The sequence below is a fragment of the Anomaloglossus baeobatrachus genome (assembly GCF_048569485.1).
Source record: "Anomaloglossus baeobatrachus isolate aAnoBae1 chromosome 5 unlocalized genomic scaffold, aAnoBae1.hap1 SUPER_5_unloc_27, whole genome shotgun sequence".
NCBI classification, from domain to species: domain Eukaryota; kingdom Metazoa; phylum Chordata; class Amphibia; order Anura; family Aromobatidae; genus Anomaloglossus; species Anomaloglossus baeobatrachus.
In genome coordinates, this window is record NW_027441803.1 from 791,243 (window position 1) to 809,025 (window position 17,783).

The window sequence follows — 17,783 nt, forward strand, 5'->3', positions numbered from 1 at the left end:
GGTCTACACTAGGATAGATTTTTTTCTGGTGGAGAGGTCTCTTCGGACTAGAGTAGAGGATGCCAGGATCTCCAATATCATATGGTCAGACCATGCCCCTGTGTTTTTATCAATCTCAGAAAATTACAAAGCTTTTTGCAACCCTGTTTGGAATCTTAACACATATGTATTAAATCATCCTGATTATAATCCTGCTACTGAGCAGGCCATCAAGGAGTTCTTCCTACTAAATGAGAATGGTTAAATCACAGATTCCACATTGTGGTGTGCCCACACCATACATGCACATTTCATTAACAAAGCAGCCCATAATAAAAGGTCTAGAGATTTCATGTATAATGACATCCAGAGCAAACTGTCCTCTTTATATAGACTTAATAAAATTTCCTTCTCTAAATATGGATCTATTGAAATCTTCCAACTTCAGCACCACCTCCATTAATTGAACTTATTTATTCATAAACAAACCCTTAAAACATGTCTTATTACTGACAAGGAAATAAACCAAGCGCTCTCCTAGCTAAGTGAATTAAACAGCAACGTGCCAAAACTAGAATCCCGTATTTGTCACGTTCTGATAATATTAAAATAATAGACCCACAGGATATCGCCAATGAATTCACAAAGTACCATAATCAATTATATAATTTACAGTCGGACCTACAGTGCTGTGCAAATTAATTGGGACAAGTAAAAAAACCACATATTTTTGAATATTTAATAATAAAATGTTATAATGCACTGTTCCATACCAATTTTAGTAAGAAATATGTCCTCCTTTAGCAGATATGAGATTTTCAATGTGTTTTGGCATTGATTCTAACAAGTTGTTGCATAAATTCTTCAATTCTTCATCATGGAACCACACTTGTATGGCACTGTTTCTTTGGTTATACAGTCCATTTTGCCAAGACACCTCTTCACAGTGCTCCATAAATTTTCTATAATATGTAATGCCGGCATCACACGGTACGATATATCGGGCGATATGTCGTCGGGGTCATGTCGTTAGTGACGCACATCCAGCATCGACAGACATATTGTACCGTGTGACACCTCGGAACGACTGTGAACAAGCAAAAATACTCACCTTATCATTGCTCGTTGACATGTCTTCCATTTTCAAAAAGTCGGTCCTCCTTCTGTGCTCTGGTTGTTCATCGTTCCCGTGGTAGCACACGACGCTCCGTGTGACACCACGGGAACGACGAACACAGCTTACCTGCGTCCCGCCGGCAATATGGAAGGAAGGAGGTGGGCGGGATGTTGCGTCCCACTCATTTCCGCCCCTCCACTTCTATTGGCCGGCCGCAGTGTGACATTGCTGTGATGCCGAACGTCCCTCCTCCCTTCAGAAAGAGGATGTTCGCCGCCCACAGCGAGGTCGTTTGGATGGTAAGTACGTGTGATGGGGGTAAACGAGTTTGTGCGACACGGGCAACAAACTGCCCGTGGCGCACAAACGAGGGGGGTGTGACACCCTGGCCAGCCAGGTAGTCACAGATAGGGCCCCGCATTACACTCTTCCCTCACAGGTAACACCAGCCAGACAATTTAAACCCTAGTCACCTCTCCCGGGGCTAGATAGACACACCAGGGGCGGAACCAGGCGGTTGGAAGACGCCCACCTAGGAGTTTAGATAGCCCGGGGTGGGAAAACACAAGTCAGATTAGTCTGAAATTCAAGTTGGAGAGGAGTGTGGGCTGGAGCTGGGTGCAGCTCCAGCAGAGACGAATACCTAAATCGAACAGGTGCCAGGGTAGGAGCCCTGGTACCTTTGACTAGGAGGCATACGGAGGCCTCTGTGTGCAGGAGCCGGGAAGACGGCTCGGTGGAACCGCGGTGGATGCGGACAGGGTAGTGGCCCGCCTGTACTGACTCGGGGAACCAACTCAGAAACCGGAGCCACGGAGGGGTTAACAACTTGCTGAGCAAAATCTCCCCCGGGTGTCCCGTTACAGCAGCGGTGGTGTCCAACCTCACCACACACCATGGGTGGCATCACAAACTTTTATACGGCCCTGCCGTACATATACGTCCCCAAATCAACCATCCCCCATTTATTCGTGGTGTCCGCAGAGAACCCCGGGGTCCAGAGACCCTCAAGCCACCCACCGGAGAGCACCGGACCCGAACAGCAGCGGCAGGCTGCTGGCCATGGGGGCGGCACACCCCAAAACTTGGCGTCACGAACAGGATACTTACCCATCCACTTATCTTGTGGAAGTGCACCTTGTGCTGAAGTCACCGTTGATCCATTGCAAAATTTCCAGAAGCCGCCATCTTGCCTCCATACTGGGTGCAAAAAGTTCCCGCCCAGCAGCTTCTTCCCCGATGAAAGGGCGCGAAAGCCAAAGCCCCGCCCCCTGGGAACGCGGCCGAAAGCGAGCCGGAAGTTGCAAAAACGAAACTTACTGGTCTGAGAGAGGAGTGCCGAGAAAAGACCAAGGGGGGGCGGGTGAACATTCTGCAGCATGTGACCGAGCAGATAAAGGGCAGGGACTCCAGGACCCTGCCACACTTCCCGTTCCTGGATACCACCGAAGCGACATGGCTGCACCATCAGGCAAGCCCGCAGTGGAGGAGCCCGCGCTCGGCACAGCGGCCTGGGTGGAAGCCCGGACAGAGCAGATGTGCCGCCGCATCCAGGCCCAGGCAACCTGCCTGCTAAGGCGGTGGGCAGCCGAGATGGCGGAGATAGCCGTGACTGTGAGGATTCGTGAAGTGAATACAGAGTCGGAGGAGCGGGTAAGTGACCCACGCCCTTGCGTCCCTCAGGGACCGGCCATTCAGGCTGAAGGACCCGTTCTGCCCCTGCCCGCCGTGCTGCCTCCCTCACTGCCCGCACCCGTGACTGCCTCACTGTTCGGTCCGCTGCCATCAACACTGGCAGCGGTGCCCGTGCCGTCGGCCCCCGAGGACCAGCCCGAAGACGTCGCCAGCAGTCAGCCTGTCACCGCCCCGGCACCCGTACCGGCTCCACGACGCACCAGCATCAGGAAAGTGCCCTGTCCTGATTTGGACGCACCAACGATCCCGGAGGAAGCCGCGACCCAGATGACAACGGCCCCGGCAATCCACCCGGCCAAGGTGGAGGTGATCCCTGACTGGAAGCCAGCCCAGCGGGCAAAGCTGGCTGCTCCCAGATTCCAGGCCTCGGCTGAGGCGTCGCAGGGTTGCAGCTGTGAGGCAGCTGAGCAGGCCATAACACAGCGGGATTCTCCGTTGCCAAAGGTGCTGGTCGTAGCCGGCACAGGGGAAATCTGGCTGGGCCCGACCCCCGCGCAAAGTTACCGGGAGCAGGCCGCAGACGCTCCATATTGGGAGCCGCAGCAGCGCCAGCTGGGCCGGGAGATCGCAGCCTGCGAAAAGAGGAAGGCGGAAGTCTTATTCCGGACCATCCAGGAGAAGGATAATCTTCGCAATGCCACCTTTCAGGTGAGGGGCCCGACATACGAAGGCCAGGTCTGGCAGTTCGACCCCTGACGTGGATGGGGGTTCATCTTCGAGCCGGGCCTGGAGGAGGAGATCTTTGTGTCCTGGAGGGACGTTTACCCGCATCTTCCCGTGGGCCATCCCGACCGGGATCTGGAGCCCGGAGAGCTGGTGAGCTACACCTGACACTGTGGAGAGAGGGGGTGGTTTGCCCTGGATGTCAGGAGGAGGGTCCCCCGAAGTGCTCTGCAGTATAGCCACCCCTCTCCGACACCCTCCAATCCCGAAGATGATTATTCAGAGTGTTAAGAGGTACTGGTTCCCGGCTACCTTTCTGCAAGTCCCCATTGGGACCCTGTTAATGTTCCAGTTTTAAATAGTTAACCAAAGACATGGCTGAGAACTTGCAGGCCAACCCAAAACTCTCTGGGTCTTGTAAATAATCCATGGACCACCCTTTTCCATTTGTCCTGCAGTCTCCGGAGAGGCTGGTTGGAGGAAGGGCCTGCGGGAAATTGTAGGCCGAGGTCCTGTCACTAGCGAGACCGGTGAAGACCCTCCGGGTCAGGGGTCCCCTAGACGTGGGGCCTCTGCGTGAGACTGCCGGGTAAGGAACTTATTACCCGGCCCGTGTGGGCAACACCCGGACCCGAACCCATTTCCGGGACTGGGGAAAAGGGGTGCTGACCTGGTTTTAGAGGCAGCATCAAAGCTAGGTTTGCTTGGGTGGGCAAAAATGGAAAGGACCCGGTCCCGTCCAGTTCCCGGTTAATAAAAATGTTTTATTTATGCAATGTTTAAGTAAACTGCCTCCCGTAAGGGAAGAAACCAAATGTTCATACAATGTAAATATGTTATTATAATTGTAAATATGTTTTTATCTTTTTCAGTTAAAAAGCAAAAATAAACCGGTGGTGGTCGGACAGCCCGCGGACGGCCTGTGTTTAACCAAGGGGGAGTGTGACGCCCTGACCAGCCAGATAGTCACAGATAGGGCCCCGCATTACACCCAGCCATCACAGGTAACATCAGCCAATCAATTGAAACCCTAGACACCCCCCCATAGACTAGGGGCTAGATAGACACACCAGGGGCGGAACTAGGCGGTTGGAAGATGCCCACCTAGGAGTTTAGATAGCCCGGGGTGGGAAAACACAAGTCAGATTAGTCTGAAGTTCAAGTTGGAGAGGAGTGTGGGCTGGAGCTGGGTGCAGCTCCAGCAGAGGCGAATACCCAAATTGAACAGGTGCCAGGGTAGGAGCCCTGGTACCTTTGACTAGGAGGCATACGGAGGCCTCTATCTGCAGGAGGCGGGAAGACGGCTCGGTGGAACCGTGGTGGACCGGGACAGGGTAGTGGCCCGCCGGTACTGACCCGGGGAACCGACTCGGAAACCGGAGCACAAGTAGGGGTACTCAGAAACTGAAGCTAGGTCCAGAAACAACTGGGAGCTAGCTAATTAACTCATTGAGGCCAGGACTAGAGGTTCTGTCCCACCCAAAGTCCCTAATAGAAGAGAACAGCCCACCGAGGGGGATAAACAGGCCACCGCCAAGGCTCAGAGATCCCACGGGCCAGCGTCTACGGCCAGAGGACTCCTTCAGCCACATCCAGCCGGGGAGCTGACTTCTGGAGTTGCAAGCACAGGTAGTCCACCATTACAAAAAGGTGCAGGAGAAAGACAGAGACCACCAGCCGTGTGGGGGAACCCGAACGCAGCCGGAGGCGGGCATCGACCACAATCATCTTGGTTTACCAGAGACTTGTGTGTTTCCTTCTGAGTGAGTACACCAGCACCCTGCGGTCACCCATCTCCCTGCACCAACCAACCCAACGGGTCCCGGGGCCACCATCCCTGTACACGGAGGGGTTAATAACTTGCTGCGCAACATCTCCCCCGGGTGTCCCATCACAGCAGCGGTGGTGTCCAACCTCACCACACACCATGGGTGGCATCACAAACTCTTATACAGCCCTGCCGTACATATACGTCCCCAAATCAAGCATCCCCCATTTATTTGCGGTGTCTGCAGAGAACTCCCGGGTCCGGAGACCCTCGAGCCACCCACCGGAGAGCACCGGACACGAGCAGCAGCGGCAGGCTGCCTGCCGCGGGGGCTGCACAGAGGCGGGTACAATCACTCACACGATAGATCGTCCCGTTTGACGCCGGCATAAGTCTGGTGAATTGCCAGGCCAGTCCAGCACTTTTACTTTATTTTCTTCCAGGAATTTCTTTACACACTTGGAATTGTGGCATGGAGCCAAATCCTGTTGAAATGTCCCTTCAAATTTACGCATGAATGGCACAATAAAACGTTTTAAAACATCTATGTATTTGGATGAATTCATTATACCATCAACAGGAAATAAGCTCCCTGTACCATCAGTTGGAAAAAAAAGCCCCAAAACATCTGCTTTTGAGGGCGTTTTACAGTTTGTTGAATATTTGTCAAAAGATTACTATAAAAAGTATTAATGTCTTCTAGTCCCCTCGTTAGTTAGAGTCTTTAATATATCTAAAATCTTATGTTATTATTTATTATTATAGCGCCATTTATTCTATTGCGCTTTACAAGTGAAAAGGGTATAGATAAAAAACAAGTACAATAATAATGAACATTACAAAAACAGACTGGTACAGGAAAAGAGAGGACCCTGCCCGCAAGGTGTCACAGTCTATAGGGAATGGGCGAGGATACAATAGGTGAGGACAGAGCTGGTTGCGCAGTGGTGTACTGGCCTGAGGGTTATTGCAGGTTGTAGACTTGTCGGAAGAGGTGGGTCTTCAGGTTCCTTTTCAAGCTTTCCACAGTAGGCGAGAGTCTGATATGCTGGGGTAGATCATTCCAGAGTATGGGGGAAGCGCGGGGGAAATCTTGTATGCGATTGTGGGAAGAGGAGATAAGAGGGGAGTAGAGAAGGAGATCTTGTGAGGATCTGAGGTTGCGTGCAGGTAGGTACCAGGAGACTAGGTCACACATGTGAGGAGGAGACAGGTTGTGGATGGCTTTGTATGTCATGGTTAGTGGTTTGAACTGGAGTCTTTGGGCAATGCGAAGCCAGTGAAGGGATTGGCAGACTGGCAAGGCCAGGGAATAATGAGGGGACAGGTGGATTAATTGGGCCGCAGAGTTTAGGATGGATTGGAGGGGTGCAAGAGTGCTGTAAGGGAGGCCACAGAGCAGGAGATTGCAGTAGTCAAGGCGGGAGATGATGAGGGCATGCACCAATGTATATGCAGGTTCTTGGTTAAGGAAAGCACGAATCTGGGAGATATTTTTAAGTTGTAGTCAGCAGGAGATTTCTCCATGAAATGCTCAAAGCCCACATAGTTACTATTCCTAAACCAGGGAAGACACCGGACACCTCAGCAAATTTCCGTCCTCTCTCCTCAATACCGATTTTAAGCTATATGCGAAGACTCTTGAATATTCTTCCCATCCTAATCCATAAGGACCAGGTTGGATTCATAAAAAACCGTGTGATGGAACAATGCGCTTTATCAATTTTATCTCTCGGGCGAAGGCTAGCCGGACGCCTTCTTTCCTCCTTGGTTTGGATGAGAAGGCGTTCAACTGGGTCCATTGTGGGTACTTGGACTTGGTCCTCAAGAAGTTTGGGTTTGCTGGCCCAATCCTTTCCACAATTAAGACAATATATTCCCTCCCCTCAGCGTAGGTGTATACCTCTGCAGTGCTGTCTCCATCTACAATGGTACCCGCCAGGGGTGTCCTCTCTCGCCTCTCATTTTCACCTTAGTGATGGAGCCCATCACGCAAACCATGAGGTCTTCCTCAGAGTTAACAGGTATACGCATTGGCCCTATAAACCACTGTATAGGTTTCTTTGCAGATGACGTTATCTTTTGTGTTTCCGACCCTGAATACTCCCTCCCCACAATATCAAAAATCATTAAGGAATGTGGTTATACAAGTTATTACAAAGGTAATGCTTCTAAATCCCTTATTCTAGGTATCAATGTCCCTGAAGGGCTTAAGAAATCATTACAAAAATCTTATCCTTATAGTTGGGTGAATAGTGCTCTCCCATATCTCAGGATTTTCCTATAATCTCAAGTTAAGTTATTGAAACGTTATAATTTTAGATCCTTGAAGCAGGCCATCCAGAAAGATGTTGCAACTGAAAATAAATTCCCCATCTTGTGGGTAGGATGCATATCTATATTGAAAATGATGCTTCTCCCCAAAATAATTTACTACTTTCGTAATCTCCCTATCCTCATTTCCTTGTCGACGTTGAAAACCTTGAAATCTCTCCTAATGTCTTATCTGGAACTCTAAAAAGACTAAAGTCTCAAAAAAGTACTAATCCTCCCAGATGATCAATGGGTTTTGGGATGCCTCTAAGTTCTACAATATTATAGAACCTCCCTATTGGACCAGTTGAGGAGCTGGTGGTCGTATGACTCTTCCAAACTTTGGGTAGAGATGGGAGTCCCACATGGTAGAGTTGCCAAAAATCTCCTTTTTAATGTGTTGTCGAGGATTTCTCAAAACTTCTGACCTACCTCCTACCCTGATTGATGCGGGTGTATATGTAAGAGGTTCCGCTATGATACAGTGATGCCACTGACAGGTCAGATGAGTTTTCCAGAAGCAACGATAAAACAACAAGATTTATTGTTACCAAACTCGCCCCTGTTTGTATGGGGAAGGAAAAAGAACTAATAACATAAGCAGGGAATATCAAACAACTCATACAAGAGAACTAGGTTTCTAATTTCCTTACCAGGAGAACAGCCACATATTATTGGTCTCTGAAACGGGATGTGTTCCCTGGGGCCAATAATGCCACCCCCCTCCCCTAAATAGGTCTGGATTTACTCAGGGTTAGTTCTAAAAGGGAAGCTGTAATATGTGTCTTTTCTCCAGGTTCACAATCTTAACCCTATTCCCAATCAATAAACTCCCTGGGATCCCAATATTACCAAACTCAGCTGTACAGCTAAGCAGAATTCAACCCAAGTTTACCAACAAGAAAAAACATTAAATAAATGACCATATTCAATTCCCAATTACATGAAATACAAATATTAACAATCTCATTTGATTAACATGCTCTGCGGGAAAATCCAATCCGAGCAGGAGGGTGCCTTGGGAACTTCACCACGGACTGTGGCCTTTCTGAACTTCGCACCGTGGTATCAATAGTCGTTGGGAAGATGAATACAGTTTGTGCCTCACTGACACCGTCCCATAGAGATCAGTTATTTAGGTTGGTCTAAAAACCTAGCTAACCCTAGATAAAATTCTCCTTGACCGGTCTAACGAGTTTAAAATAGAACGAACAACATAAGGTACCTCATCCTTGTTTTGGGTATAGAGTGCTTTACCCTTCCACAGGCGCCGTGTCACACTTCACAAACCGGCCGGCTCTTTTCAATGATCTCCTGTTGTTGGTTTTCTTTCTTTTTCCTTGCTCTCCACCAAACAGAAATTGAGGATTATTGTCCCAGACATCACCAGTCACAGGAGCACACACAAAAACACTGCTCATCCCAGTTTTGTCTCCGTGGCAACCAACCGACTTCTATTCACAAAAAAACTTTACTCGTCCTCAACTTGACTGACAGCGCAATGGTGCAATAAAAGTATTTTATAAATCAAGCAGCAAAATCGCATTTTCACTGCACAGTTCGGCAATTATTTACATCACAGTATTCACAAAATTATTCAAGTATTGTTTTTTTAACACTTCATAAAATTTAGAACAACAGTGAGTGTCGCTGACATCTAGTGGTCAGATGTCATCATTACAGGAGTGCCTTTTGCTCATAGGCAACACCAGCACGCATATTTCTATGCACCTTCCTACATATACACATGGGTGAATAAAAGTTTGGGGCACTCGTTAGTCCCTTTTAGAATAAACAAACTCCCGCTAGCTTTGTTTAAATACATCATTCCCTCCATTAACCTGGACGGGTGGATTACAAAGGGAATTGTTAAACTGGGCAATCTATTGAGATCTAACTCCATCTGACCATTTTCAGAAATTTCGCAATCATATGGTATTCATAGTAAAAACTTTTTTTTTTTATGTACTTCCAAATCAGGCATTTTGTTACCTCATTCAACTTACAAGACCAACCTCATAGGTCCCTCTATGATGATTACTTTTTGAATAATAGGGACTAATCTAAAGGTATATCTAGATACTACGCTGCCCTTCACCCCTCTTACGCTCCTCCCTCCTTCCCTTTTGTTGTAAAGTGAGAAAGGGACTTGGGGCAATCCTTTTCTGAATCTGCATGGTCCTTCTCCTTCCAAATCAATAAGAAAGCATCTCAATTCATTAATCACCTGGAAGCTTCTCAATAGGTGGTATTTTACCCCCTACAGACTTAGCAAAATATTTCCCCAATCTTATCCTATATGTTGGAGGTGTCAGGACGAGGTGGGTACTCTTCTCCATGTCTGGAGGTCCTTCACACACATTCGAGACTATTGATGCCAGATCCATGGTCTGATTCAATCCATTCTACATACAGATTTTCCATGGTGTCTTGCCACACCTCTCATCTCTGGATCTTGCCAAAATCCTGATAGAGGATGCTGTGATCATTTCACATGTGCATACGATAGGCACCTCTGAGATTGCATCTAATTTGAAATCGGCTAAATCGTTTTCAATGCAGGAAATTATAAGTAAAATCCAAAACAATTGCATTATGGAACACATGATTGCTAGCCGTAAAGGCAGTCTGACCAAGTCTCAGTGGGCAAAGTGGATTCAGTACTCAAACTACTCCTGTGATTAATTTAGCTTTCTTTCTTTATTGTATCTGGATCGGTTGCTATATTCCATTGTGAGTTGTACTAGTACCTTCTAAATGTTTTTTTTTTTCAGTTGTCAGGTTGTAGAAGAAAATAAGCAATTTCATGTGTATTCTTATCATGGTACCTTTTCTTCTTTCTTTTCCCTGGTCTTCACTTTTCTGCCTTTATGCTTTTTTATCTTCTCTTCTCATTCCCTTATCTACTTTTCCCTTTCCCTCTGTTATGGATAAAGTTGTTATTAATGATATTGAAATGGTACTCGTTACGTTTAAGAGTCAAGACAGAATCTACTTCTTGTATTCAACATACAGTAGATACTATGTTATGTCTTGGTACACTTTCTGAAAATCAATAAAGTTATAAAAATAATTCCCTCATTCTGAATTTGGCAAGGGTTTCTCCCTTGTGTGAATTATTTGGTGTTTAGCAAGACTTGATATATCTCCAAAATATTTCCCACATTCTGAACATGAAAAGCGCTTCATCCTTATGTGACTTCTCTGGTGTTTAACAAGATTTGATCCTCGGGTAAAAAAATTCCCACATTCTGTACATAAAAAAGGCTTCTCCCCTGTGTGAGTTCTCTGGTGTCTAACAAGATTTGATCCTCGGGTAAAACATTTCCCACATTCTGAACATGAATATGGCTTTTCCCCTGTGTGAGTTCTCTGGTGTTTATCAAGATGTGATCTTTTGTTAAAGTATTTTCCACAGTCTGCACATAAAAAAGGCTTCTCCCCTGTGTGAGTTCTGTGGTGGCTAACAAGATGATTTCTATTGTTAAAACATTTCCCACATTCTGCACATGAATATGGCTTCTCCCCTGTGTGAGTTCTCTGGTGGCTAACAAGATTACATCTATTGTTAAAACATTTCCCACATTCTGAACATGAATATGGCTTCTCCCCTGTGTGAGTTCTCTGGTGGCTAAAAAGATTATATCTATTGTTAAAACATTTCCCACATTCTGAACATGAATATGGCTTCTCCCCTGTGTGAGTTCTCTGGTGGCTAACAAGATGCGATCTATTGTTAAAACATTTCCCACATTCTGAACATGAATATGGCTTCTCCCCTGTGTGAGTTCTCTGGTGGCTAACAAGATGTGATCTATGGTTAAAACATTTCCCACATTCTGAACATGAATATGGCTTTTCCCCTGTGTGAGTTCTCTGGTGGCTAACAAGATGTGATCTCTTGTTAAAACATTTCCCACATTCTGAACATGAATATGGCTTCTCCCCTGTGTGAGTTCTCTGGTGGCTAACAAGATGTGATCTATTGTTAAAACATTTCCCACATTCTGAACATGAAAAGGGTGTCTCCCTTGTGTGCGTTTGCTGGTAATTAACAGATTCTGAAGAAAATCTTCTCTCCCCTGTGTGAATTTTTTTATGGATTGTTTGATATTCTGAAGTTGAAAATGCATTCTTAACTGTATGAACACTCCGATTTTTAATGCCTCTTTTGTGACTTTTAATTTTGTTAATAGTCTGTGATGAATCAGAAGGTATGACTTGTTTAAAAGAATCAGATGATAGATCTTTGCTGTGAAGGGATGATGGTATATCTAGAATAATGGCATTCACTTCAGTTTCATTTTGTGTGATATCAAGGTCATCTGATTTAAACATTGAATATGTCAGTTGTGCATCTAATCCCCTGGTACAATCATCTGCAAAAATATAAGAATAAAAATTATTTTTAATAATATATATAAATTTAAGGATAAAATTTACAAAATAGCTTGTAACACCATCAACAGCATCCCCTTACTATCTTGCCCCCTTTCCCATCAGTGGCTTCTATGTCCCTAGTCCCATCTCCCAGGGCCTGCATACACCACACAGGTCTCCTGGGAGAGCGCAAGCATGTATTCTTAAAGGGTCAGCTTGCCATAACCTGGAATAGCATCTTAGCCTATGGCTGAGAGGCACTAGATATTTAAGGCACCCTCCCCCTATGGGAAGTGCCTGAGCTATCCTTTGAGACACTAGTTGTCAGATCCCATTTCGATTGCGGAGTCTTAGGCGGGCTTTGCACGTTGCGACATCGCAAGCCGATGCTGCGATGTCGCACACGATAGTCCCCGCCCCCGTCGCAGCTGCGATATCCTTGTGATAGCTGCCGTAGCGAACATTATCGCTACGGCAGCTTCACATGGACTCACCTGTCCTGCGACCGTCGCTCTGGCCGGCGACCCGCCTCCTTATTAAGGGGGCGGGTCGTGCAGCGTCCCTGCGACGTCACACGGCAGGTGGCCAATAGGAGCGGAGGGGCGGAGATGAGCGGGATGTAAACATCCCGCCCACCTCCTTCCTTCCGCATATCCTACGGAAGCCGCGGTGACGCCGGTAGATGTTCCTCGCTCCTGCGACTTCACACACAGCGATGTGTGCTGCCGCAGGAGCGAGGAACAACATCGGACCGTCGCGTCAGCGTAATTATGGATTACACCGACGTTGCACCGATGATACGATTACGACACTTTTTTGCTCGTTAATCGTATCATCGAGCCTTTACACACTACGATGTCGCATGCGATGCCGGAAGTGCGTCATTTTCAATTTGACCCCACCGACATCGCACCTGTGATGTCGTAGTGTGCAAAGCCCGCCTTATACTTGCCTCTGTATCCCAGTATCTGCTGTGCCATCTGTACCTGCTGCATCTATCTTTACCACTATCTTTATCTGTGCCTACTGGACCTGCTGTATTTTCCAGTAGACCATGATGTTCAACCCTCTTTGTTCATTTTCCCTCCCATATATTGGAATAATAAGCCATCAGATAGTGTTTTGTAGGCCAAAATTATACCAAACTGCTAGTTTGTCAGTGGAGAAATGGAGGGATTCCACAATGGTTGTAGCTCACAGACTCTTGATTATGAAGAGATATGGCTTCATAATCCAATCCAACAAAATCCCAATGCCAAAATGTCCTCAATGCATCTCAGTCTTGCAATGTACCCAAACAATATTACTAGCCACATGTTTGGCGTTGCAAAAAAACACACAAAAATGTATGGTTTCTGTATCTTGTGTATCTTTTTTTTTTTTTTTTTAGATAAATGGAAAACCAATCAACCTCACATTACAGCTAAGATAAAGAAGAATATGCCACAGAAAAATAATCTCAGAAACACTGGGATCAGATTCAGCATTACAAAGGTGTTATCATGTAAAGTGACAGATGTCAGATTGGAGAAATGGGGCCTGGATAGAAAAAGAAAACTGGCTGCAGCGGAAAGCCACGAAATACGAGCGGCTTTGGTACTAACTACTATAGAGGAAACTGTGACTATAGACAATAACACATCTGCTGAAATGACCGCCCTCCACCCCGACAGCCTTCACCGTCAGTGATTTAGTAACTAGAGGTGACACATCTGGAGTAATTACAGTATGTTGGTCGGGGGCTCTCGGCAATCCAAACTATTGTAGGGGCCAATATTTTCTGTCAGATGAGTTTCTAGAAAAAATATTAGACATTCATTTTCTGCCTCTCGGACTCAACAATGGATGGCTCCAGTGCAAGTTCTTATATAATGGACATTTGTACAATTCTAAGCAGAGAAAATATCTTTCAGACTCTTAAAGGTAAAAATATCAGAACTTTATGGGTTAATTATTTTCCCTTTTTTTTCTAATTACATTGTGGAAATCCTGTGGATGGGCTGCCCGGCCTCCATGTACCCACTGTGGGATAATCCTAACCCACCTCATATGTTACACTTACCCTGAGCTGAACTTTGGATAAAAATGCCCCTATCAGCACATTCATCAGAAGGGAGAGAAGGAAGATCCATCAATAAGATGCTGAGATTCTAGGAAGATGGAGTCATTGCTCTCAGTGGAGAAACAATAAAAATCTTGTAGTTATGATACTTATTAATGGCGAACAAAAATAAAATAAATGATGTTACAGAGCAAGCTTTCCAGAATACTGAGGTCTCTTCATCAAGTACAAGATCATTATTTTGTTTCTCCCACTGAGAACAATCAATCATTTTTCAACTGGCGAACACAGCACCAAACTAAGAATCTAGGAGGTCACCAGCATCATCACCACAATGTTGTAGAAAAAGACATGTTCGAACGTCCAAAAATCATAAGTTGATCTAAAGCCGCTGGGCAAAATTTAAATACCTGAACATGAGGTTCTTGGTTTAACATTCTGATCAGACTGTATGAAGCCCACTGCCACGTCACGGCAAACCTCTGCATCGCCGCTGCTACAGTTATTGGCGCACAGCGCCGCACATTAAGGCATTGATGAGGGACCCACTCAGAGGTTCGCCGTGACGTAGCAATGGGCTTCATACAGCCTGATCAGAATGTTAAACTAAGAACCTCATGTTCAGGTATTTAATTTTTGCCTAGATCAAAGTATGATTTTGGGATGTGCGATTCATGTCTTTTTCTCCGTGTGCTATTTTGCATTCTGTTCCCCTCTGTTTTTTAATTGAACCAGCACTCCTCAGTCCTCACATTTGGCACAGGCATTTTTAATTAGCAGGAGACTGCAAGAGGGGTCTACCTTTCTTGCTCTCAGTTCACACTCTGGGAGCTTGTGAAAGGGGAGTGTACAGCTCCTTTCACAGTGTGCTGGTGCTGTGTGGTGGTCATTATTGTGGCAGCTTTGTGTAGGTGGGGCAGTGGGACCTGGAGCCATGGGGGCTCTGCCTTGCAGCATGGTGCTGTGGGGCACCATGTTACCTGCTGGTGCATTGTCGCTGCTGCACGGCGCCACACCTTAAGGCATAGATGACGGACCCACTCAAGAAGTTCGCCGTAACGTGACAGTGGGCTTCATACAGTCTGATCAGAATGTTAAACCAACAACCTCATGTTCAGGTATTTAATTTTTGCCTAGCAGCTTTAGATCAAAGTATGATTTTGGGATGTTCGTTTTATGTATTTTTCTCCAAGTGTGCTACTCACCAGCATCATTACCCTCCGCTTTCTCTTAGGGGTCCACCATACAGATGAGAATTTTCTTTCCATGATTTTCTAAGTTGTCTGTACATTCTACGTACGCTGTCATTTGGCTTTGTAGATTAGAGATCTGGGCAGCTAAGGGTCAATGAAGCCATCAGGGAGCTACAAGGTACTGCATCCCCAACGGGATGCAGGGCCTACCCCCTAGGGACCCAGAAGAGGGACGGTGGAAGGGAGCAGACGCACTGACCAGGAGTGAACAGTAACTTGAGGGCCCAGTCGGTTAGCTGCTGGTGTATGGTGGAGTACTCCTGGAACTATGCACCAATGTTGTACAGGACCCTAGGTCAGGCAGAAGCTCCAGGCAGGCCTGATAACACCTGCACAGTGAGGGGACCATCAAGGACCTCACTGGCTTTGACGTCCGGGACACAGTAGCAAAGGGAGAACCGGAGACAGGACCAGAGACTCCAACCCCCAAGGGTTCACGCTACTGTCATACGGACTGCAGTGAAAGACCACCAAAAGGGGACCCCAAACACAGACAGGTGCAAGGGAAGAAGCTACCAGATTACTAAACTGGCACTGGGACTAAGGGGACCTGAAGTTGAAACCAGCCGGCCTTAGATGACCAGTTACCATCAGAAAGTGAGTAAAGAACCAGTTGCACTAAACCTTTTGTGTGGACTACCTTCTTCCGGCACCCGTCACACCACCTACCCTCTGGGGCCCAGCCCTGCTTGTGGAGGGCCTAACATCCAGGCTGCCATTAACACCAGCCCCAGTAGTTTACATTGTGCAGCGGTGACTCTATCTACATAGCCGCAACAACGCAAGTGGCATCACGAGTGAATGTTATTCACATCCCCTGTAAATATTCCCCTTTTCCAAAAGCACCCAGGGCACGGGACCGGGCAACGGCCACCAAAGTGACTTTCCCCAGTTATACACTACCTGAGACCAAGTACCCCATAACCCTGGCCGACACAGCTTTTTCCTGGCGTCACGAACCGGATTGAACTGGACCCGGTCATACAGGGTGACACGTGCCTTAAAGACTGTGCTTTATGGACTGTGTTTTACTACTTGTTAAACCGCCGCCACTTTGGGTGTAAAAAGTGACTGCGCCACAGCAGTGAAAAAGGTGCGAAAAGATAACCTGCCCACGACTCCTGTAAGCGTGGGCGGAAGTGGGCACTAACCGGACCCAGACGTTCCCGAGGTGCTCCAGTCCCGCAAGAGAGTGTAAAGAAACACCAAAGGGGACTTAAAAGATGCAGGCGCCTCCTGATAGCGGGAATGCAGCGGGTCCTGCTCCGGTAGCGCAAGCGGCAGTACCCAGAGCCGAAGCGGTGGCGCCAATCATGCCGATTATCCTGCCGTATGTCCCAGGAGCAGACTGGCTTCCCCAGTATGACGGTAAAGCGGATGCCTTACCTGGGTTTAAAAAGAAATATGTACCATATTGGATATGTATGCGATGACTGGAAAACAACGAGCGTCTGTTGTGCTGGGACAGTTAACGAGTGCAGCAGAGCTGGAAGTAGAGTCCTAGTCAGATGTGGATTGGGAATCCGTGACTACCATCTTTGACAAGTTAAAAATTGCTTTTGAGACCCATACGGAGGCAGAGCTGAGAATGGGAGTTTACAACTACAGGTAGAGACCCCAGGATAGCATCAGAGACTATGCTTTACGATTACAATCAGCGCTACGGACCTTGAAACATGTAGACTCCATTAGTGATCAAGACGGGAACAAAATGATGGAACAGTTCCTTCAGGAGTTACAATCAGTAGAGGACCATTAAGCAGCTGCGCCTGTGGGCCCTAGAACACCCAGACCTGGACTTTGTTGTTTTGAAAGATCAGACCATAAAAGCCCTCCTCCTTGACTGTAGTAGCAACTAATGAACAGGCTGCGCCCCCTGGTGCTCCGTTTTTACCGCAATTTGGTGCGTTTTTGGCTGCGTTTTGCTGCTTTTTTGATCTCTGCGTTTTGCAGTGTTTTTCCAATGCATTGCATGGGGGGAAAACGCAGAAAAACGCAGGAAAGAATTGGCATGTCCATTTTTTTTTTTAAGCTCAAAAACGCAGCTTAAAAAAAAGTTGTGTGCGGACAGCAAAAATGAAAACTCAGACTTTGCTGGGGAAGCAAAGTCATGCAGTTTTGAGGCCAAAAACGCACCCGAAAAACGCCGCGAAAAATGCACTGTGTGAACTTACCCTTTGTCAGTGCCTAGCAAGGGTTAAAATTTCTTAACATTCAGCCAGACATGAAGATATTTTGTTTCTAAATGGGGGTCATTGTTTCCTTTCATTGAGTCTAGTGTTAAGGTCCAGTCACACTAAACAACTTACCAGCGATCCCAACAACGATAGGGATCACTGGTAAGTTGCTAGGAGGTCGCTGGTGAGATGTCACACTGCGACGCTCCAGCGATCCCACCAGCAACCTGACCTGGCAGGGATCGCTGAAGCGTCGCTATACGGGTTGCTGGTGAGCTCACCAGCAACCAGTGACCAGCTCCCAGCGCCGCGTGGAAGATGCTGCGCTTGGTAACTAAGGTAAATATCGGGTAACCAACCAGATATTTACCTTGGT

General features: G+C 46.9%; 1 protein-coding gene across 1 annotated transcript in view; it reads right to left on the bottom strand.

The window, feature by feature from the left end:
• LOC142259109 (uncharacterized) overlaps positions 1-17,783 on the bottom strand; it is a 173,974-nt gene that overhangs the window by 110,035 nt on the left and 46,156 nt on the right. The window contains exon 4 of the mRNA XM_075331621.1: positions 10,620-11,914. Coding sequence (XP_075187736.1) covers positions 10,620-11,914 — 1,295 coding nt within the window. The remainder of the gene's footprint in view (positions 1-10,619; positions 11,915-17,783) is intronic.